The sequence below is a fragment of the Herpailurus yagouaroundi genome, unplaced genomic scaffold, assembly GCF_014898765.1.
Source record: "Herpailurus yagouaroundi ecotype Mexico unplaced genomic scaffold, PumYag 163, whole genome shotgun sequence".
NCBI lineage: Eukaryota > Metazoa > Chordata > Mammalia > Carnivora > Felidae > Herpailurus > Herpailurus yagouaroundi.
This window is the reverse complement of record NW_024412404.1, coordinates 15,978,417-16,003,800: the sequence shown is the minus strand read 5'-3', so window position 1 is coordinate 16,003,800 and position 25,384 is coordinate 15,978,417. Positions and strand designations below refer to the sequence as shown.

The following is a 25,384-nucleotide window of genomic DNA, read 5'->3' as shown; positions in this document are numbered from 1 at the left end:
TCCTTCCACAAAAAGTGATATTTCCGGTTTGTTTCCAAAGAAAGTTAAAGCTAGACTGTTAGCGATTGGCTAATGGCCGAACATTGCCAACTCTGATCTTTGTGTTCAGAATACATTCAGAATGTAACTAAATAAGGAGGTATTACCTCACGGTGACTTTCTTGTTGATCAAACCCAAAACATTTTCCATAATGGCTAAAGGAAATTAACAAGGAAACTACAAAGGGAGAAACAAGGTTTGATGAACTTTATCCAAGACAGTAAAAACATTTTGTCTTTTAATGGAATAACTGAGGTACCTGTGTTTGTGGAGAAGAAGAACCAGGAGCCAAATATAGCACAAAATCATGCCACATACTTCTGTCATGGCAAAGGCCCATGGGATTCTAGGAACACTGAAAGAGAAAAAAATTACATTTCATACTGACAAGAAGTGCATGTATGTGACACCTTTTGTAACATGATACTCTTCAAAATTTATTTCTATAACTTTTACCTCTTTTAGGAGAGGATATTTAAAGAACCTGGGGGAAAGATCTGTTTCATCAAATATCTCATTTATCAAAACTTCTTTGCTGTTTTTGATTCCCAATTAATGGTTCTCTGTGAAGAGGTGACAATCCTTTTCTCCGCCCCCCCCCCCCAGAATGGTAGACCTGGATACGAAACTGCCCACAAAAATCAATGGGAAAGGGTTCACCTCCTGCATGATGTGCTAACTGCAGAATCCAGACAATTGGGGCTTGAACTTGACTCTTTTCTCCCTATAGCAATTTTTATTTTTTAATTTGGTTTTGTTTTAGAGGCAGTAAATTGTTTTTACTCCTTTTTCTGCCCTCCTTTGTTTTATATCCTTGTTTTCTTCTATTGTTTCCATTGACCCCTCTTTCCTCACGAAATCCACAGCTCCTGTGGTTATTCACTAGTAAAATACATGTCACATTTCCTAATTTAAAAAGAAAGAGAAAGGGGCACCTGGCTGGCTCAGTTAGTAGAGCATGTGACTCTTGATCTTGAGGTTTAAGTTTGATCCCCATGTTGGGTATAGAGATTACTTACAATCTTAAAAAATAAATAAATAAAAAGAGTGAAGGAGGAGAAAGAGAAGACAGAGGGGGAAAGGAGGTAAAGGTGGAAATGAATTAGTGCAAATATATCATCTCCAGGTGATCATTTTTTTTTTTTTTCCATTTATTTACTTTGAGAGATTCAGAGAGCATGAGCTACAGCGGGGTAGGGGGTAGGGTGGGGAGAGAGGGAGAGGGAGAGAGACATAAAATCCCAAGCAGACTCAACACTGCCAGCATGGAGCCTGATGCAGGGCTTGAACTCACAAATTGTGAGATCATGACCTGAACTGAAATCGAGTCAGGCGCTTAACCAACTAAGCCACCCAGGCACCCCTGATTGTCTTATTTTTATTCTTTGTACATTTCCACTAAAATTTTTTGTACAATGTATTAATTTTATAACTAAGGAAATAAACATATCTTTAAAAATAAAACATGAAATCTGAAAGAAAGGTATTAATAGTTTTATCCAACCAAACCTTATTCAAAGTGAAGAGAATACATCATCTTTAGTCAGGGACTTGTCATTTATTTACCTCAAAAGATTCCTCTTACGTATTTTTAATCTATTGCTGCCTTATTTATCTCGCATTACTAGGGGAAAAGGTTATCACATATCAGAAATTTTTAAATAAAAGAAAAATTCCTTTAAAAGACTTTTAACTATATAAATTTTTAAATGAACATTTAAAAATAATACATATGTATATATGTGTGTATGTATATATGTGTGTGTGTGTGTATGTGTGTGTGTGTGTGTGTGTGTGTGTGTATATATAAAACAATTTTACAATGTTTAGGATGAAAATACATTTCTGCCCCACCCTCTACCTAATTCTTGCTTCCCAGAGGCAATCACTTTCACTCTTGTGTTTCATTTAGCATTATATCTCTTAGCTCCCACAGTCCATTTTCTCTCCCCTATTCTCTACAGTTTCACAATTTTTTAAAAAATAATTTTTGGCTTTTACTTAAGTTTCTAAATACCATTTGCAGCTGAGTCAGTAGAGAACAATAATTAAATCCCTTTCTTGTAGAAATTCTTATAATTCTCCAGAGCTAAAAAATCTTTCTTTCTTTCTTTTCTTTTTTTTTTAGTTTGCTCTGTTTCTTATGTGCCTATCATCAATTCAGCTTCAAACTATTCTACCAATTCAATTTTTCCTTTTGGGGAAATCTCTCTTAGAGCTCTTCTTTTTTTTTTTTTTTTCAAATTTAGTAGGTTTGGTCATGATCCCAAGGTTTGCCTTTCCCAGAATGGCATATAAATGGAATCACACAGTACGGTTGCATTTTCTAGTCTGCCCGTATGGCTCTTTTTTTGAAGTAAAACTCGACTTTCACCTTGTAAACTCCTCTTTTCTATATTAGATTCTTTGTTTCCTGAATCCAAGTACTCGTCTTTTTCAGTTTACTCTTTAGTTTTGATTGTTTCCTCCAGTCGTTTTCTGAGAAAGACAGGCTGAAGGACAAACTTGTTTTTAATGTTAGATTTATTGAGGTTTAATTTACAACCCAAAAAATTCATCCCTTTTAGCCATGTAGTTAGTTCAATGAGGTTGACAAACGTATTTGTCAGTCATGTAACCACCGCCACTATAAAGATATAGAATATTTTCATTACTCCAAAAAGTTCCCTTGTGCCCCTCTGTAGTCAACCCCCTCTCTCACTTCTAGCTCTGGGGCAACAAGTCAACTGATTTCTGTCCTATATAGGTTTGCCTTTCTCAGAATGGCACATAAATGGAATCACACAGTATTTATCCAGATACCTTTTGTATCTGCCTATTTTCACTTAGTATATTTCAGATCTACCCATATATACTGCATGTATAATTCTTTACCCTTTCTTTATCTACAATTTCCTTTCCATTCACTGGTTGATGGGTATTTCAGATATGTAATGGTATTTGGATATATTCAGTTTTGGGTGGTTTTGAATAAAGACCACATACAAGTCTTTGCATGGATATATGTTTTCATTTCTCTTAGGTAAATACTTAGAAGTGAAACTGTTAAGGGTTATGTTAAGGATATGTTTAACTTTTTAAGAAACTATCAAACAGGGGGCGCCTAGGTGGCTCAGTCGGTTTAGTGTCTGACTCTTGATTTCAGCTCAGGTCATGATCCCAAGGTCATGGGATCAAGCCCTGTGTCAGGTTCCATGCTGAGCATGGAGCCTGCTTAGGATACTCTCCCTCTCTCTCTCTCTCTCTCTCTTTTGCTCCTCTCCCCTGTTTGCATTCTCTAAAATAAAAAACAAATTATTAAAAAAACCACCACAACTATCAAGCTGTTTTCAAAGCAGTTCTGTCATTTTGCATCTCTACCAGCAATGTATGAGATTATCAGTTCCTCTGAATCCTCATCAGGCGTTATCATCAATTTTTTTCATTTTAGCAATTCTAGTAGCTGTGGGATTGGAAAGTAAATATTTTGAGACTTGAAAACTTAAAAATATCCTTGGGTCTATCAGCAATTGCACTACTAGGTATTTCCAAAGGATACAAAAATGCTAATTCAAAGGGGCATATGCATCCCAATGTTTACAGCAGCGCTATCAATAGTCAAATTATGGAAAGAGCCCAAATGTCCACTGACTGATGAATGGATAATGATGTGGTGTGTCTGTGTGTGTGTGTGTGTGTGTGTGTGTGTGTGTGTGTGTGATGGAATATTACTCGGTGACCAAAAAGAATGAAATCTTGCCATTTGCAACAATGTGGATGGAACTAGAGTATATTATACTAAACCAAATAGCTCAGAGAAAGACAAATAGCATGATTTCACTCATGTGGAATTTAAGAAACAAAACAGATGAACATTGGGGAAGAAAGGGAAAATAAGATAAAAACAGGGAGGCAAAGCATAAGAGACTCTTTACAGAGAACAAAGTGAGGGTTGCTGGAGGGGAGTAGGTGGGGGGATGGGCTAAATGGGTGACGCTCATTAATTAGGAGGGCACTTGCTGGGATCAGCACTGGGTGTTACATGTAAGTGATGAATCACTAAATTCTACTCTGAAACCAATACTACACTATATGTTAACTAACTTGAATTTAAATTTTAGAAATATTTAAAAACTATCCTTTGGTCTAACCTTATAACTAATTGGTAGTTTGCTTGGACTGAGAATTCTAAGTTAGATGTTATTTTGTCTCAGAAAGTTAAAGATCTTGTCCTCTAGCTTCCACTGTTGCAAAGAATTTGATGCTATTTAGATTTCCAATCTTTTCTATGTTACTTGTTCTGTCTCTTAAGAAGCTAAATTTTAGGGGGCACCTGGGTTGCTCAGTAGGTTGGGCTTCTGACTTCAGCTCAGGTCATGATCTCACAGCTTGTGAGTTCAAGCCCTGCATCGGGCTCTGTGCTGACAGCTCGGAGCCTGGAGCCTGCTTCAGATTCTGTGCCTCCCTCTCTCTGTGTCCCTCTCCTACTTGCACTCTGTCTCTCTCTCTCAAAAATAAAGATTAAAAAAAATAAATTAAAAAAAAAAGAAGCTAAATTTTAGGCTCTTCAGCATAAAATCCAGTGTTATAAAATTTTCCATTTCTTATTCAGTGGGCCCTTTCAATCTGGAAAGTCACATCCTTTGAATTCAGGAAATTTCCTTTATTATATCCTAAATAATATCTTCCCCTTCATTTTCTCTATGTATTCTTTCTAATACCCTTATTTGTTCACTGTTGGGCCAAATGAATTGATCTTACTTTTTCTCCTCTACTTTTCATTTTTGTTCTACATACAGGGCAATTTATCAAATCTATATCCCAATTATTCTGCTGGATTTTAAATTTCTACTTTCATTTTTAATTTTCCAAAAGCTTTTTTTCTTCTGAATTTTCCTTCTTTATAGCCTACTGTTACTGTCTCATAAAATGCAACATAACATCTCATCTGTGAGAATATGGTTTATTTTTTGAAGTGTTCTTATGCTATTTTGTGTTTCCCATGTTGCTTTTTTCTGTTTGCATTGGTCTTTTGTCCTTAAATGTCTGATCATTCTTGACCATTCATATTTGACAGTGAAGCACTAAAAAAATAATTTGAAGCTCTGTGCACATAGATTGAGCTTCTCACGTTGTGGGTTTCATGGTAGAGTGATAAAGGGGTCTGGTTGATGAGATAGGGATATCTCCCCTACCATTGTATCTATAGTCCTTTTCTCTTGTGTAGGTTTTCCAAGGAGAGGGATCTGTTCTCCTGCTGAGATGACTGGTGTTGGGAGGGAATGGGGATAAGAAGTCTGGCTACTTAAGGAAGGGAGCTAGAAGTTTCAGTGATCAGTATGTAAATTTATAGTAATCACCTTGAACACATCTAGGTACCTTTGTTCTCATGAGTCCAGAGTCCCTCACATTTAACTACTCTGGAGACTATACCATCTATCTTCTGTTGGAATAGAGCAAGTCTAAAAGCTTTTCAACCAATTCTCCCATATTTGGCTCCTATTTGTACCTGGTTGTGACAGATACCTGGTGCCATCTGTTTAGAGAGTTTTTCTGGAGCTCTGCAACACAAACTCCCCTTTTGGACATTGCTAGCTCCGGTTCCTAATCTTATAATAGGCCCTCAAATTCCTACTTTCCAAATATTCATCATTATCACTACTTTTGCCTTCATAGGATTATAGGGTTCCCCTCCATCTCCTTTTTACTGTTATTTTAGTGGAATGTTGTGAGGAAATGTTTTTTCAAGATCTCATTATTTATTTTGATACAAAGTTATCTAAAATGCATTATACATGTACATACCTCTTTTTTTCTAGATAAAATTTAACTGTGGTAATTATTACCATTACTTGGTAATAATCATGATTATGAACACTGATTATTACAGTGAATATGATAATGACCTCAGGATTACTGAGAAATGAAGGTTAAGCTCCAGGCTAGAGTAGTTTTTCCATTATTTATGTTTGCTTTTTATAGTGCTTCTGGTTCTTCTGTTACTAGTATGGCTATCAGCTATCCTTTCTCACTGTTTTAAGTGGGCCTGCCTATAGAGGCATCCCTATCTCCTAATTTTCTGTTTAAGGTGTACTGAAGGTCTTGAAATTGTGTAACATAAGCTTCAGAAACAGACTTTGAAACAAAGATCAGTGTGAAAGTGATTAGGAGTGTTCCCAAGGGAAAACCTTAGGGTAGTAAGAAAATGAGATTAGGAAGGCAAGGAAGCAGGGTAAAAGTGAGACATCAAATAAAGGCTTGTGGGGTTAACTATGGCAAGGGTAATTATGGCTCAATCCTATGGGGACTTTGGGAGACAGTGTAGGTCCGACCTAAAAGTTGTCCCAATTAGGGTGAAGAGAAATAAAATATTTATACCCTATCTCATCAGTCATTAGTTAAAGGCCGTTGCTGGAGGGATGTAAAATCCTAAGCATGTTTGCCTCTCTTTCCAAGCAGGCAAAATGTATTCAGCAGCGCAGATGCAGCTCTCCAACACAGATACATTTACTGGATGTTGGGGGCGTCCACATGCAAGAAAATGAAAGAGATCTGAGAGTACACAGGAAAAACACTGATAGCACCTGTTACCATTCTCCTATGAATAAAGCTTCAATGCTTAAGAGCATGAAGATTTGTAGTGGGTGGCACTATAGGGAGTTAGGCAAAATTTGGCTTCATATCCCCATTACAAACTGAAAATTACATATATGTTTACACAAAATTTTGTACACAAATGTTCATAAGCAGCATTAATGGCAGCCAAAAAGTGGACACACCCAAACATTCATTAACTGATTAATGATAAACAAAATGTAGTATATATCCATACAATGGAGTATTATTCTGTAATAAAAAGGAATGAAGCACTGATACATATTACTATATGGATGAATCTTGAAAAGTTATGCTAAATGAAAGAAGCCAATCACACGCAAAAAAGGCCACATATTGTATGATTCCATTTATATGAAATGTCCAGAACAAATTCACAGGTGTAGAAAGTAAATTAGTGGTTTCCAGGGAATGGAAGGAGGAGGGAATGGAATGAGACTGATAATGGACAGGAGTTTCTTTCTGGGGTAATGAAAATATTCTGGAATTAGTGGTGATAGTTGCACAATTTTGTAAATATAATAAAACCCACTGAATTGTACACTTTAAAATAAAATCCTCATTTCTCTCTCAGGTCATTTTTTCCACCTTTCTCCCACTACACCTTGGTTATAGGCATCTATCGAACCTCAGCATCCATTCTCTCATTTTTTGAAGACTTCAGCTTCTGGTTCACTGTCACTTTCTCTAAAACTTCTATTGTAACTTGCGTTCTTCTCACTTATCTATTTACTTCTCCTTTGGCCTTGTCTTTTACTCTGCTTCAGTGACCTGCACCCATGGTTATAACCTGGATCTTGTCATTACTAAGATTATTTTTCATAATCTTAATTTCAAGAATCCTATATAAACCAACACCTCTTTGCTTTCCAGATTATTCCTTCTAGTACTCCCAACTTCAATAATTTTGAGACCTAAAATCCATTGATCTTACAACATTTTCAGTGTCCTTCACCTATCTCATTTCCTCATGTCCCTTCTTATCCACCTGAGTCCATGGTCAGTCATTATAATCACTCCCTTGCCTGGTCTTCCTTCATCATGCTGCCTAGCAAACCTTCAACCCTGCTTATTAAATCCAGTTATCCACCTATTCCATCCACCTATTCGAGTGAGGTAGTAAAAATACATCATGCCAACATGACTACTAACTTCAAGGAGGCCATCAGTGCTGCTACTACATCACACAAGTCTACTCACTCTCCTAGATGACTATTTTACACCCCATTCATTTTCCTCAAACTGCCATCTTTCTCTCCATTGTAACTCTCTATTTGCAGAGAAAATAAAAACAATCAGGAGAGCACTTCCTCATGCTCTACCATCACATCTAACAATGTGCTTCTGTATTTTCTATCTTCTCTGTTATGTATGAACAGTCCATGTGCCTAAACCAACCTCTCCTACCGATTAGATCCCATCACTTTTCATTTACTCAAGGACATGACTCTGATCATGTCCATCTCTTTCCTCCTAACATCATTCCCCTCCGCCTAAATTGGGTCATTCCTATAATCAATACAACAAACATACTATAATATAGCCCATCCCAAACTAAAATCCTGGTGACTCTCTATCCTTTCCTTCTCTGTCCAAGATACAGCTCCATTTCTCTACCACCTTTACAGGAAACCTTTTAAGATTTGATTGTTTCCAATTTCTCTCTTCCTATTCTTTTTCTCTCTTATCAACTCTAACCAATTTTTTTTTTTAACTTTTCTTGGCTATGAAAATTTGAACGAATAAATACTTTAAGGTCTTCACTTAAATCCTCCGTACAATAATTACCATTTTTTCCACATTTATTTTTTTTCACTCTTTCTATGCATACCTACATACACACACACACATACTGTTTTGGAAGAACCTGAACCCACCCCCTGCAAAGTAAGTTGCAGACATTATGACACTTCTCTCCTAAATACTACAACATGATTCTCCTAGGAAGAAGGATATCCTTTTCATAACACAATACACTATTATACCCAGGAAACTGTAACACTGATTGTTAGACAACATTGTTTAATATGAAGTCCATACCCAAAATTTCCTAAATGTCCCCAAAATGTCAACAGTATATATTTTTTCTTGATATAGGTTCCAATTAAAGTTCATATATTGCTCTTGGTTACAGCTCTTCAATATCCCTACAATTCTCTCTGCCTGACTTCCGTTTGCTATAATATCTACATTTTTGGAGAGTCCAGATCAGCTGTCTTATTAGACTGTTCCTTGTTCTGGATTTGTCTGATAATTTCCTCATGATTAGACTTAGGTTACATTTGGAGGGGCAAGATTATTATATAGTTGATACTGTGAACATCACATCCAATGCACATGTCAGTTTGAAATGCTACATTTGATCATTTGGTTAAAACAATGCATGTCAGATCATGACACTGGAAAGCTACCTTATTCTTCCTATAATTAAGTAGTATGTGAGATGATTATTTTCAAATCATGTGAACATCCTTGATCTTTCACCTAATGATTTTAGCATCCACTGATGACTTGCCTGAATCAATTACTATGCTGGATGTTGCAAAATAGGCCATCCATGTTTATTTGCTGGTATCATTCTTGAAGAATTTCCCCTCTTGCCAGACCATTTTTTGTTTATCACTATGGATTCACAAATTCTTTCTTTTACTCAATATATTAGAATCCATTACCACCACTATGCTTTTGGATGTTTTAATTGCCCTAGTTTGATCAGTGCAAGTCCCTTCAAACCAGCTCATATGTTCTTCTGACATGCTTTCATTGGTTTTATGCACTTCCTTGATTTATGGAACAAGAGCTGTTTCACTCATTTTATATTTTCCTTGCTTCACACTTAAAACCAGTTCATATCAGTTCTTAAAAATCTTCCTCACTCTTCTTTGTGATTTAGTAGTACTCTGCTATGCAGAGTATTATATTCAACCAGTTTTCCAAGGATAGGCATTTATATTATTTCCAATATTTGCAATTACTACAAATAATGTCACAATGAGCAACTGTCACAATGAGCATATGTTTCCTATTTGTGGATTATATCCCATTAGGTAAATTTCAGTAAGTCTCAGATTCTCTTTTGAACCCATTACAATCAGCTTCTGCTTTTACTAACTCTTGTGAAGGTCAATGTTGCTATATCTGATGGTCAATTATCCACATTTTACTTGATCCCTGAATAGCACTTAAAAACAGCTAATTATTAATTATTCCTGCCCTCTTAAAATACTTTTTTTTTAACTTGGCTTCCAGGATACTACTTTCTCTCTCTGCCCTGACATTCTCAGTCTTCTTTACTGGTTTTGCCTTACTTCTCTGATTTCTGTTAGAATGTTCTTGGGCTTGGGGGCATCTGGGTGGCTCAGTTGGTTAACTGTCTGACTTTGGCTCAGGTCATGATCTCATGGCTTGTGAGTTGGAGTCCCACATTGGGATCTGTGCTGACAGCTTCGGATTCTGTTTCTCCTTCTCTCTGCTCCTCCCATGCTCATGCTCCGTCTCCCTCTCTCTCTCTCTCTCTTTCTCTCTCTCTCAAAAATAAACATTTAAAAGATTAAAAAAAATAATAAGGAAATATAAAACAGGCCGCTCATTTCAAAAAAGAAAAAAAAAAAGAAAAGAATGTTCTTGGGTTCAATCTTTAATCTTCCCACTTTTTAACTCACTCGCTAGAAGACCTTATCTAACATCACAGCTTTACCTGTGCTGGTAACTTCCAAATTTCAGCCTACATCTTTCTGAACTCCAACTCATCCTTCCATCTCTTACTTGACATAATGATTTGGTGTAAAAGATATCTCAATCTGACATGTCCAAAACCAAATCCTTACATTTCTTTCCAAGTCAGCTGTCTTCCCATCTCTGTAAAGGGCAACTCCATCCTTGCAAAGGGTCAGGTCAAAAATCTTGGAGTAATCCTTGACTTTTCTTTTTCTTATGCTTTACATGCAAATCCATCAGCAAACCTTGTTGGCTGCGCTTTCTAAATATATAAATAGAACTTGACTCTTTCACACAATCTCTACCACTACTATCCTCATCCAATGCACCTCATTTTTGTCAAGGTGAATTCAATAATTTAATCCCTATTTGGCCATACTCACGTCCACACTCAGGCTATTCTAAGTACAACAACTAGAGTTACCTTTTTAAAATGGAAGTTAGATCACTCCTTCTCTAAAATACTTTCCAATGGCTTCCCTTTTCATTCAGAATGAAAGCTAAAATCCACACAATAATCTACAAGTCACTATACAATCTGGATTCCTGTTTCCTCTCAAACTTCATCTCCAACTGTTCTTCCCAGCTCTCATTTGCTGTTCTTTAAACCTGCTAAGTACCCTACCAATTCAGGATTTCTGCAACTTGTGTTGCAACTTGGAATAAGGAAACAACTTGGAACAAAGAACAAAGAGCAAGGAACAACTTGTTTCCTCTGCCTCCAATACTCTTTCCTTAGATATCCATATGCTTTCTTCCTTACTTCCTTAGGGTCTTCTGTTTATAATTGGGAAAACTGTATAGAATAGGGGAGGAGATATAGGGATCTAACAGTTTCTTCAACAGCTTTCATTAGATTCTTCTTTTAGCACCACCCTTTCACCTGCAATATCCAGAGTTTTGAGAAATCTGCAATATAGACTGGGTTGGTTCTCATTTATCCTAATTGCTGTTTTAGAATTTGATTATTTTAGGTCTGTTTGTTGCCACTCATCCACCTACTTTCAAACTTCCAAAAATGTATGGCTACTCTCTCCTCTCTTATCTGCTGCATCCTTGTAGGCTTACACCTTAAACAAAAACCTCTTTACTACACTTTAAATTGGGGTTTGTGAGGACAAAAATGTGATATGTACATCATTTTGCCATCTCAACACGAATACTTTAATTCACTTCATTAAAAAAAACACATTCTAAACAACAAAAAAAAAACATTCTACAAGGCACTTTCAGAAGGGTAAATATTTTATAAAAACAATCAGGAAAGTTCTGCAAACTTGAAACAGATTTTTAAAATCACAAATATAAAAACTAATAGTTTTGAGTTTTGTTCTATTCTTATTTTTCATATGCATATACTATATTCTTTTTTATGCATGCAACACTTCATAAAAACAAGAGGATACTATCAATGAATCAATTTGTATTATTTGTGATAATTCCAATTTATTTGGTGATACAGGAGCCTTCCCCATATTTTTGGAAAAGCTTTTAAACCCCATTCATCAAGAAAAGGTAACCAAATTCCATTTATTATAGACACCATTCCAGGAAACCCTTTTAAAATGTGAACTGCCCAAGGAGCTATAATATAGCTATAAAAAAATAAATTAAGCAGTGGCTTTTCCCACTCACACAGGCTTAAGGTCTAATTTACTTTAAGACAGGGGAACCTGGGTGGCTCAGTCGGTTAAGCGCCTGACTTTGGCCCAGGTCATGATCTCACAGTTTGTGAGTTCGAGCCCCGCATCAGGCTCTGTGCTGACAGCTTGGAGCCTGGAGCCTGCTTTAGATTCTGAGTCTCCCTCTTTCTCTCTCTGCCCCTCCCCCAGCTCATGCTCATACTCTATCTCTGTCAAAAATAAATAAACTTAAAAAAAAAAAGTGACTTCAAAGCATATCTTCATATGCTACCAGATAAATAGAAAGTATGTATCAACCAAAATAATAACAAACAACATAATTATCATAACTATATTATCATTGCTGTTATTGCAACCTTCTGCAAACTTGGCAACTAGAAACAAAACTTACCTGTCTAAGAATATATCTGGGAGTGGTGGATAGGTCTGCATATCAGGCACTCGCTCGTGGACTATAACCATAATGAAAGATGTAAACCCAAATACTATAAAAACATATATACAACTCAATATGGTCTTCCAATACTCTGGGTCCAATCTTCGAATAGAATGTTTGTTTTTACCATTCATGTACTGGTACTGATCAGAATTCAAATCAGTGATTGGTCCATCACAGTCATGTGAAGGCTCTCCATTACAGAGCCACTCTGCGCTGTGAAGAGCACTGATGAAAGGTGTCATGGAACCCATGGGACTGTCACTGTTGTATCCCATTTCTTCTAAAACATCAATATGTATTTTCTGCAATTTTCGGACTGAGAGCATTAACCTTTTAATGTCCCCTAAGATTTTGATTTCCAGAGGAGGAGACCGGAGATCATATTCAGTCAATGTTAGCAATGTGATTCCATCAAGTCGGTGCTTATTACATAAAATGTCCACATATTCAAAAAAGCCTTCATCCTTCAGCCAAACAGCTACATGCTTGGTAGTCCAGCGGCGAATGCAGAGGTGATTAGGAACAGCCATTTCCTTTTCCACTGCCTGTCCAGGGAAATCAGGAAAACAAAACAAAAACTTCAGTGTGTCCTAACAACTCCTTTAAAGACCAAATACACATAAACATACCAGAAACAATAATTTTTCTACTCTGATCTATTGGCTTCTAGAAGACAGTAAAAAGGAAAAAAAAAAACAAAACCCAAATGATTGGTTTTCAGATTAACATTCTAATAATTTCATGATATGGCCCCCACAGAAGAAGGAAGGCTAATGACTAAACATTTTTACAAAAAATTACTCTACAAATGGCCTTTCCACACCATAGCAAGTGTAACTTCATTAGAAAAAGCCTACTGCTGAGAATTGAGAAAAATCTCATTTTAATGCTTTTCTTAAAATGAGATACAGAAAGATACCTAATACATAAAAATTAATCAAATTTTAGAAATCTTCATGTTTGATGGAATAAGTATCTCCCACTTCTCTAAAATGAGAAAACAAAAACAAGAAACACCACCAAGGTAGATAGAGAACTAGTTTTAGGAAACCCCTTAGATTAAGAATATTTCTACCCACTACACAAATGATTTCTAAACAGATATAAAGCCTATAAACTAGATATAAGTATCTTATAAGCTCATTTCTTTCCATACTTTGAATATACCATTATAGAACTAAAGAAGAAATTTCCTTCTTAAACTATCACTGAGATTTCAGTGATAAAATTTTTAAAAGAAAACTGTCATTTCAATGTACTCATATTTGAGGACCCAAACTTTATATTGTGATTGTAAAAGGCCAATAATGTACTATCTGAAAATGTACTAATTATGTTTACTACTTTGATCCACATAGTTCTGTTTATGTTTTTTCCATTCTAAAACTTTCAGTAACTTGGGCCTCTATCAGGTTTATAAGATAACACAGGAGACAAAGGCCTACATGGAAAAAACTTATTTCCCTGAAGTACTTTCCTCAGTTACTAAAGCATGTGGGTTTTCTGACATCTTCCATATTTTTAAAGATCCTATTTCCTTCTGAGATGATTTTTTAATTAATTTTTTTGAGAGAGAAGGTGCAAGTGAGCGAGGGAGCAGAGAAAGAGAGAATCCCACGAGGGGGAGAGAGAGAGAGAGAGAGAGAGAGAGAGAGAGAGAGAGAGAGGAGACGATTTTTTTAAAAAAACACAGTAGGCAAACTTTAAAGCATAACAACAACAACAAAATAATGACATAAGAAATACCCAAATGTCCACTACCCAGTTTGAAAAAATATCAAATAATTCCAATATATGTTCTGTTTCTTAATCTGGGTATTAGTCATACAGGTTATGTTCATTTTATAAAAATTCAAGAAACTATATGCTTATGATCTACACTTTACGTATGTTAAACTATATTTTAAAAGTTTGCTTTAAAAGGCCAAAAACAAAACATCAATACAATTGAATGTCCCTCCCTGATACTGTCCCCTTCCTCCCCTTCCCAGATGAAATAATTCTTGATTTTGGTGTTTATCATTTTCTTATAATATGCACTTTTGGCTATGATAAATCTTCTATGCTTACTTATGTTGAGAAAAGTAAAAAAACTGCTACTGTTCTACATTCTTCCCCTGCCCACACAAACTCTTGCCATGAAGACTTATAAATACTTGAAAAAGGCAGATACTTAACTACATGAGCACCACCACTTACACCATCAAAAATATTCAGGCAACAAGAAATGCTTATTAAATATTTATTTCTTAATTACTAAAAAGCAATCCTAATTTTTGGAAGCCTTTAATCAGATTTTGTTTCCAAACAGAGTTTTTCATATTATCAATCCACAATAGCTTTTCAGTCTTAGAACATTAACAGCACATCTGCCTATAAGGATCTGTATGCTTTAAAAAGCTGCCTAATTCTTATGTACTAAAGAGCTACATAAACTCTTACTCAGCTCTTTTTAGCTACAGTATATCATCGCCATCCCAAACATGTTTTATGCAGTTTACCACATTGAATTTATACACACTGATGTATATCATTTTATGTAAGTTATCACATATATACAAAATTCCATTAAAATGACTTTGGTATGTTTTAGTTCATATATATATCCAGATGGTTTCATCCCACCCACTACATACATATCTCTTCCCCAAAGATATGCTCTGAATTAATTTCTTCATCTTTGAATATCCAACCACACCTGTTACATACAAACTCTGCAGCAGTTACGATGTAGCAAATTTGCAAAGTTCATCTCCCACAAAACAAGGCTGGATTCTTCTGTCATTTTATTTTCTATTCTGCTACCTTTCTCCTTTCTCAAATAGCTTACCACCAATGGGTTCCAAGTCACTCCCATCCTTATAGCATTATCCTTCAGTACGGTTTTGTCTCATACACTGTTCAAAATGATCTTCTCTTTGTTGTTTTCTTTTTTTTCCCCTGTCTTAGATCACCAGTTCTCTATACTCTCAATTGGGCCAACAATCAAAGTTTGATGCTGGTGTTTTAGCTGCTACAAAACGAGGAACACAAGGAAGCCTTCTGGAAGTCTTTGAGCCTGCTGTGGCAATGTCCTAAAAACATGACACACTCCACTAATGTGCTTCATCAGGTCAGGACATGTCCTTTAATTGTATGCTACTACATATAGTTAGAGGCCCATATTTATGTAACACCGTGAAAACCTGCACTAAAGAGGTATATTAAAAAGATGATAAAAGGCTTTAGGGCCAATTTAGTATTTATGTTGTGCCATAGAAACTACATGGAACAGGAAATTTTGAACAGAGATATGACGGCTATGAGTTTCACATAAATCCAAAAAAATGAAATTAAGTTAGTGTTTAAGAACACTTTCAGCTTTAATCAATAATTAATATGAATCAATTAAGGTTTAAAGGGACTCCATTTTTGACCAAGATTTAATGAGAGGGACCAAATTTACCCTCCCACCACAAATAATCAAATGATAGACAAAATACATGGGAGAGAAAAACCAGCATCAAGACACTGGGTATCAGACAAAAAAGATCGCTGCCAGACAGAATACAAAGTGAACCCTACTGCCCCAGCTTACTGCCCTGAGAGGTTCCAAGTCATGTGTGACACAGGACACAAAATGGGTGAGGGCTGGCGGACTTGCTGAGTTGAGGAGATAGAGCTGAGGGTCTGGGGAGATCCAGGTGGCTAGTGTTCATGAAATAGATTACTGGAGAAGAGAAAGATGCACAGACAGAGAACTTGTTATAGACTGAATGCTTTGTCTCTCCAAAATTCATATATTGAAATCCTAACCCCCCAATTAGGAGGTGACTAGTCATGAGGGCAGGGCCCTCATAAATGGGATTAGTTGCCTTTTAAGAGATACTCCAGAGAATTTTATCACCCCTTCCACCACCTAAAGACATAACTAGAAGATGACTGACTATGAAGCAGAGTCAGGCTCTCACCAGATACCAAATCTGCTGGGCTTTGATCTTGGACTCCTCAGTCTCCAGAAGTGTGAGAAATAAGTGTGCTTTGTTTAAGCCACCCAGTCTACAGTATTTTTGTTATAGTAGCCTGAAAAGACTAAGACAGAACCCCAGAGATCTGCAGAGATTGTCCTTTGAATATGCAGCTAAAATGCTGATCATCACATACACACGAGGAAACAAAACAGGACTGAAAAAAGCACCACCCAGAAAGATTAGAGGGAACAACACTCAGTACACACACAAGACCAATACAAATGCCTACCCCAAACAGACTGAAAAAAAACAAAAGAATCTCACAATTCATGGGGCATTAGGCAAAGTGCATAGGAAGATCTTGCATAGTAGTAAGACAAAATTAATCCTAAAGCAGTAGTTGTTTGACTGGGGGCAATTTGCTACCCCCTCCCCAACATTTGGCAATTTCTGGAGACATTTTTGGTTGTTACAAGTAGGGAGTCACTTAAAGGGCAGAGGCTACAGATGCTGTTAAACATTCTACAAAGCACAGCATAGCCCTTCACAACAAAGAAATAACTGATTCAAGATGTTGATACTGAGTGCTGATATTGAAAAACCCTGCCCTACAATGAACAGGTCTCTGGTCCAGTCAAATCTTTTTTTCTTGAAGTTTATTTATTTTTGAGAGAGCGAGCGAGATAAAGAGAGAGAGACAGAGACAGAGAGAGAGAGATTATCCCCAGGCTCCATACTGTCATCACAGAGTCCAAAGTGGGGCTCGATCTCATGAATTGTGAGACCATGACTTGAGCTGCAATCAAGAATCAGACACTTAGCCAACTGAGCCACACAGGCACCCCCAGCCAAACAAATGTTAAAATCAAGATCCAAAAGAATCAAATTATTTCCCAGTAACTTAACTACATCCTACAACAAAGTTCAAGATTACTAGGAGTATTTAGCACTCAACAGATAAAATCCATTATGTCTGGCATCCAATCAAAGATGTCTACTCTCTATCCAGAGTAGGAAAAATTACCTATAATTAATAGAAAACAAATCAATCAAAATTGACCCAGAACTAATACAGATTAAATAGAATTAGCAGACAAGAAAATCAATGAAGTTATGATAACTCTATTACATATTCAAGAAGTTATAGACATGGGCCATAAACAAGCTCCAATGGAAACTTCTAAAGATGAAATTACAATACACAGAATGAAAAATACACTGGATTGGATTAACAGCTGATTAGACATTACAAAAGATAAGAATAATAAACTTGAAGACACAACAATAGGAATTACTCAAAATGAAACACAAGAAAAGATAAGTTTTTTTTTCCTTTGAAAGTAACCTTGTAGGGGCGCCTGGGTGGCTCAGTCGGTTGAGTGTCCGACTTCGGCTCAGGTCGCGATCTCGCGATCTCGCGGTCCGTGAGTTCGAGCCCCGCGTCGGGCTCTGTGCTGACAGCTCAGAGCCTAGAGCCTGCTTTGGATTCTGTGTCTCCCTCTCTCTCTGCCCCTCCCCCACTCATGCTCTGTCTCTCTCTGTTTCTTAAAAATAAATAAATGTTAAGAAAAAAGTTTTTTAAAAAGACACTCAAAAAAAAGCATTTGAAAAAATCCAATATTTATTCCTGATAAAACCTCTCGGCAAACCAAAAACAGAAGCGTCATCAACTTTATAAAGGGCATCTTTGAAAAACCTGTAGCTAATATCATACTTAATGACAGAAGTCTGTACACTTTCTTATACTATCAGGAACAAGCCAAAACTATCCATTCTCACCAATTCTATACATTGGACATTCTGGCCAGTAGAATAAGGCAAGAAAAGGGAATAAAGCCATACAGACTAGATAGTAAGAAATAAAACTCACAATCTGCAGAATTTGCAAGCAATATAATTGTTTATTTAGGAAATTCAGTGGAATCTATACATACACACAAAAACCTACCACAACTAGGAAGTTAGTTTAGCAAGATTGCTAGATATAAGATCAATATACAAAAATCAATTGTATTTCTATATACTAGTAATAAAAATTCAAAAACTGAAATTTATAGGGGCACTGGGGAGGCTCAGTTGGTTAAGCATCTGACTCTTGGTTTCAGCTCAGGTCATGACCTCATGGTTCCTGAGTTCCAGAACATTGGCTCTGTGCTGACAGTGTGGAGCCTGCTTTGGATCCCCTCTCTCACTCTCTCTGACCCTCCCTTGTTTATGCTCTCTCTCTTAAAATAATTAAATAAACTTTAAAAAAATTGAAATTTCTAAAACACTACCATTTACAATAGCATCAAAAAATATCAAATACTCAAGGATAAATCTGACCAAACCCGGAAAAGACCTGTACACTAAAACCTATAAAACACTGTAAGAGAAATTAAAGATCTAAATAAACAATGAGAAATGGGTGGGTCAGAAGATTCAATATTGTTAAGATGTCAATTCTCCCCCAAATTTGAACTACAGATTCAGTGCAATTCTAATCAAAATCCTGGCACGCTTTTTTGTAGATGTTGATAAACTTAACTCACAAAAGCTCATATGGAAATGTAGAAGATCCAAAATAACCAAAAACAACTCTGAAAAAGAACAAATTAGCTGATTTCAAGACTTATCATACAGCAATTATTTTCTACCGCTATGTAGCTAATTACTATAAACTTAGTGACCACCCTCAGTTCTTGCCTCTTCTTATTCTGAAAAGCAGCAGCTTCACCTGTGTTGAACTCCCCTTGTACCTGGAATCTCTCCTGGAAAAGCAAATTCCTTCTCAAGGACTTGCCTGATTAAGTCAGGTCCACTAAGAATAATCTTAGTTTCTTAGTCAACTGTGCCACATTAACACAACATAATCACAGGAGTGATCGCCCATCATATTTACAGGTCCCTTCTATTATTATACAACAGTCACTGGAGACCATTTTAGAATTCTATCATCTACCCCAAATCAAGACAAAGTGGTAGTGGCATGATGATAAATAAAGCAATGGAACAGAACAGGGAATCTGGAAATAGACCTAGATAGATAGACAGATCGATAGATACCTGTTTTTCTACAAACATGTAAAGGCAATTTAATGAAGAAAGGATAGTCTTCATCAAATAGTATTGGAACAAATGGATATCCATATGCAAAAAAGTCAATCGATATCTCTCACCACATATAAAAATTAACCCCAAATGCATCACAGACCAAATGTGAAGTCTAAAACTATAAATCATCTAGAAGAAAACACAAGAGAAAATCTTTCTTACCTTAGGTTAGGTCAAGATTTCTTAGATATGACACCAAAAGCAAAATCCATAAAAGAATAAACTGATAAACTGGATTTCATTTGTCTAGGTAGGAGACTGAAGGACCTTTATAGTTTTTAGTCTGTAAATTTCTGCATTGTTTGAATCTTTTATAGCAATGTATTTCTATACTAAAAAGACAGAAAATACATAAAAGTAATATATATTCATTGAAGAAATAAAATTTTAAAATTACCTTTGAGACTACTGCTTGTAATTTGTTATAACTCTCACAGAATTTTCTACGAAAAGAAATCATACCATAGATAATTCTGTCTCATTTTTCCTTAACATTATTACATGAATCCTGTCTCATATTATTAAATTATCCTTTGAAAAGGACAGTCCATTAATGGTTATACAATAGTTTGTCCATCTCTCCATTGTTGGCAATTGTTCACAATATTATTACTATTACAAATAGTACTGTAGTGCCTTACTTAAGATTTCTAGGAGTCAAGTAACTATCAAAAAAAATCTCAAGTGTTTCCCCACTAACGTCATTAAAGCTTAATTCACAATTAAAAAACACTGCATGAAAAGCTTGTACTTGTCTAAAACATTAATTGGTATGTATAAAGGAAACATCACCATTTGAGATAAAATTCTAAAGAGGTTTACTCTGAAATCATGAACAATTAAGAATTTAATTATCAAAGGCACTGAGAGAATATTCAACTCCTGCAGAATCTCATTATCAACAGGCATTAGTCAGAGTTCCAAGTCCTAGATAACAGAGAAACAAAAGGAGCTGACTGTTCTGTACAAAGGGGAACAAAAGTATCTTATGGATGGACTCCAGTTAGAAATTTTTGAAAACTATAAAAAATGCAATTTTCGGCACATCAACTCTTTTATTTACAAGCATATTTCTTTTCTTTCCAAATTTAGTTCATACTAATTAGAGATTTCACCAGTCTGAGAGCAAAAGAGCTTACAGTATATTGCCTATATACTGTAAAGATGACTTTATCTCCATACTTAATAAAATGAAAAAAACCTTATCATAAGAACTTTAGTTTGGTATTTCTTAACAGTAGCATAGCTATTCCTCAATCAACAAGCCTTTAATGCATCCCATTAGAATGACCCAAATCTCTTCACAATAATATAAATAACTCAGTTGTGTTCTTCTCTATTAAAACTGCAAGTACTGTATGTTAGGCTTGACAAAGTACAACCAGTCCAGAACTGCAAAAGCAGATAATGATTATCAATGAACTCTTTCCCTACTCCTCCTTGTTGAAACTATTTGTGTGCTCCACCCTACCTCTGTATGACCAGTTGCAGAACAATCTGGCCCCCACTGAAAATGACTGAACTGAAAGGAGCATTACCTTCGTGAATCACACTGACTCAGTGTTTGTGACAGATACGATGAATTTGGCACTGATGAATTGGCATCTTTTCCAATCTCCCTCTAGTTGTTTTCTGCTACTACAGAGGTTGAAAGCTAAAAAATTATTCCCCAGGATCCCTTGCAACTAGAGTTCTAAATGTGAATTAGGTTCGGCCAAGTGGATTCTCTGACAAGAGATACGGAAAACAGTAAGTGAAGTAGGGGCCATTTTCCTGAAGTTCTGGCTGTCCACAAGACAGACTATGTAAATGTTGGGTGTGTGTTGTATGTGTGTGTGTGTGTGTGCATGCGCGCACAATTCTCCAGTTTTCAGTCACTAAGTGTTGAGTATAAGGAAGAAGTTGCAATTGTGGAGCAGCAATGCTGCCTTTCTAATGCCTGCATCAGACACGATGATACGTTGTTTTGTTTATGTTTGTTAAACCATACATAAAACTTACTATTTTAACAATTTTTTAAGTGTACAGAACAGTAGTATTAAGTACATTCACATGGATGTGCAACCATCACCACCATCCACTTTCAGAACTTTTTCTTCATCCCAATTGAAAACTTTGTATCCATTAAACAATAACACCCCCCCCCCCCCGCCATTATCCCCTACTTCCTAACCCCACAACAACCAACATTCTACTTTCTGTCTCTATAAATTGGACACTAGGTACCTCATATAAGTGAGACAATATTTGTCTTTCTGTGTCTGGCTTATTTTCCTTAGCATAATGTCTTCAAAGTTAGTCCATGTTGTAGCATGTTATCAGAATTTCCTTCCTTTTTAAGGCTGAATAATATTTTGTTGCATGGGGGTGCCTGGGTGGCTCAGTGGGTTGAACCTGAACCTTGATTTCAGATCACATCATGGTTCATGAGTTTGAGCCCCACATCAGGCTCTCTGCTGACAGCATAGAGCCTGCTTGGAATTCTCTCTCTCTGCCTATCTCAAAAATAAACAAACATTTAAAAAATATTTCATTATATACATATATCACATTTTGTTTACCCATTCATCCATCAACAGACATGAGTTGCTTTCAAATTTTGGCTATTGTGAATAATGCTCCTATAAACATGGCTGTACAATAACTGTTCAAGTCCTATTTTCGTTTCTTTGGTGTATAAACTCAGAAGTAGAATTGCTGAGTCGTTGGTAATTTTTTTTATTTTCAGGAATCACCACACCATTTTTTTTTCTTTTCTTTCTTTTTTTTTTTTTTTAGAGAGAGAGAGAGAGAGAGATGGCACAAGTGAGAAGGGACAGAGAAAGAAAGAGAGAAAAAGAGAAAATCTCATGAGGTACTGAGAGAGTACTGTGGGGGGAGAGAGAAGCAGGGCTCACCCAAAGCAGGACTCAAACTCACAAACTGTGAGATCATGACCGAGTCAAAGCCAGCTGCTTAACCAACTGAGCCACCCAGGAGCCCACCATACCATTTTTCAAAGTAGCTATACTATTTTACATTTCCACCAGCAATGTACAAGTGTTCCAATTTTTCCATACTCTTGCCAACACTTGTTATTTTATTTTATTTTTTAACAATAGTCATCCTAGTGGATGTAAAGTGTAAAGTAGTTTTTATTTGATTTCCATAATGATTAGTGATGTTGAGAATCTTTTCATGTGCTTACTGGACATTTGTATATTTTCTTTAGGGAAATGTTTGTTCAAGTCCTTTGCCTATTTTTGAATCAAGTTGGTTTTGTTGTTGAAATGGTATATTCTTTTTAATTTTTTTACTGTTTTTATTTCTTTGTGAGAGAGACACAGAGCATGAGCGGGGAGGGGCAAGAGACAGAGGGAGACACAGAGTCTGAAGCGGGCTCCAGGCTCTGAGCTGTCAGTAAGGAGCCCGATGTGGAACTTGAACTCACGGACCACAAGACCATGACCTGAGCTGAAGTCAGATGCTTAACCGACTGAGCCACCCAGGTGCTCTGAAATGGTACATTCTTAAAATTGTTCCACGCCGGCTTTCTAATACCTTTGACGACTGTGGCAAAGGTAGCACTTCTTTGGCACACAAGTTCAAATCTTGTTATAGGAGTCATTCCTAGCAGCCCAGCCCAGAGCCTAGAGTAGTTTCTACCTCTTGTAATTGAACTCGCCTGAATATGTCAGTACAGGCCAGGCCATTCAATCTTCCCAGTTGTTAACTTTCTTTTCTTTTCTTCTTTAAATGTTTACTTATTTATTTTGAGAAAGGGCAGGCATGTGGGAGCAGGGGAGGGGCAGAGACAGAAAGAAAGAGAGAATCCCAAGCAGGCTCTGCACTCTTAGCACAGAGGCCTGACATGGGGCCTGATCCCACCAACCATGAGATCATGACCTGAGCCGAAATCAAGAGTTGGGACACTCAACCAACTGAGCCACCCAGGTACTCCAAACTGTCATCTTTCAAAGCAAGTGAAGTACCTAAGGTTAAAGGCTTCAAGCTTGCTCACAAGGTCCACATTATAGTTCAATTCTAGGTAAGGCAAATAAATTTATGCTATTTCAACTTCCTGGGAAATTAATTAAGCAGGATACGGTTTCATCTGTTTTTCCCCCCCATTAAATACACATACTCTTGCATTATCTTTGGAATGAATGACTTGTTTTATTTCAATAAGCTGTACAACATATTTTTTTCTCAACCAAGCACACTGTGCCAATGGAAAAAGATGAAGCAGTAAAATGTCCCATTGATAATTTAAACACAACAAAGGCTCTGATCTGGTCATTTCATCTATTAAATAGGTTCAACTCTATCTATTAAGAATAAGAAAGTAGACAGGTGTCCCACGTCTTCTAGCCAGCCATAGGTCTCCTGGGAGTACAGGAAAAGTGAGGAGGCTGTGGGCTTGGGTGCACCAGACTGCCTACTGTGAAGCCCACAGGGGAGAAAATAAAGGAGGCAAATAGCACGACAAATTAAAGAAAGGGGGAGAAAAAGTAAAACATGAATATATCTAGCAAAAAAAGTCATGTAGCACCTAGGGCAGCAGGAGAGCTTAAGAGATTTTTGACGTTAGATTATTTTTACTTTTAGAGACTATAGTAGGGATTACTAAGAATATTACAAAGACCTGTATGATGAGCACATAATAGGTTCTCAACAAGCATTGTTAAATAAATGTGCAAAAACAAAGTAGCAATCAAAATAACTGCCCCAATGCCCTTCCAAACAGGATTATTAAAAACAAAACACCTTGTTTTACACTGGCTATTTCATTCTTAAGAGTATAGTCTTAAAAAGATTTTACATTTTCCCTTTATTTATGCACATTTTTAATAATAAAATTTTATTACAAATTCTTCAGGGCTTCAGTTTTATATCAACAAATTTAGAATGTCTAACTGCCAAGAGACAACCCCTGGCCACTAATTTGATAAACCCCTAGGAATCAGGATCTGGTAATCAGCCTCAATGATTCAAAATTTGATCTTTTGTCATTACCCTAGAGTTGATCAAATTGAGTGAGACTACAAGCGAACTTATATAAGGTACTGATGGATAAACTAGAATGCCAATCAATACTAGGCACATAAATGTCTAGAAAGAATACTCAAGAATCTTGTCCCAAGCAGATTTGTTCACAACTCTGAAGTATCTAGAAGGCTGACTTAATAAGCAGAATGTTACTTATAGAGTAAGTAATCAGAGCACAGAAAAGCAGATGATTTTAAGCAACATTTTTATGAGACTTAATGTATAATGTCTGTGCCTCACAGAGTATCTGTCTAGAAAAAGTTGTTTACATCTCTCAGTTTATCTCTCTTTTCCACACAGAGTAGATATAAAAAACCTTTGACTCCTCCTTTGCCTATGCTCCATGGAATCAATATAAACAATGGTTTTCAACCTGGCTACACATTAGAATAATCTGAAATAAAACAAACAAACAAACAAACATGCCTGTTCTACTTCCCATGCTTTTTTTTTTTTTTTTAACTTTCTTACTGGATCAGAATCTGAGAAGCTTGATATCTGCATTTTTTAAAAGCTCCCCAAGTGATTCTGAAGCACTACTCCAGACCATCCAATCTAACTCTGCTTGTTCTTCTACTTCTGGCTTGGCTAACATTTAATCTTTCAAGTTCCTTCACACATATCTTATTTCATCCATTATATGTTGATTCTGTGTTGAGCAGCTGTTTCTCCTATATAAAAATCTACATGATACAACTGAATAAACTATACCTATACACAGAACTGCAGGTAAAGACATATCACACTCTAGGGTTGACTACTGATATATATTAAGAAAAACTGCATTTAGTTTATACTAAAAATAATCCTTCAGAGTCTGTTTATAATACCCTAGCACCCAGGACACAGAAACTTTTTATTATTTTAAATAACTGATCAA

The 25,384-nt window shown here is 36.3% G+C and overlaps 1 protein-coding gene across 6 annotated transcripts in view; it reads right to left on the bottom strand.

Moving 5' to 3' along the window:
* Positions 1 to 25,384, bottom strand: part of SAMD8 (sterile alpha motif domain containing 8) — a 50,396-nt gene that overhangs the window by 11,234 nt on the left and 13,778 nt on the right. For 5 of the 6 annotated variants that reach the window (XM_040485477.1, XM_040485471.1, XM_040485474.1 and 2 more), the window contains 2 exons: positions 12,386 to 12,978; positions 300 to 395 (listed from right to left, as the gene is read on the bottom strand). In XM_040485477.1, coding sequence (XP_040341411.1) covers positions 300 to 395; positions 12,386 to 12,978 — 689 coding nt within the window. Of the gene's footprint in view, positions 1 to 299; positions 396 to 12,385; positions 12,979 to 15,263; positions 15,567 to 25,384 lie in introns of those variants that run through there. The other variant, XM_040485472.1, reaches the window with a different exon arrangement.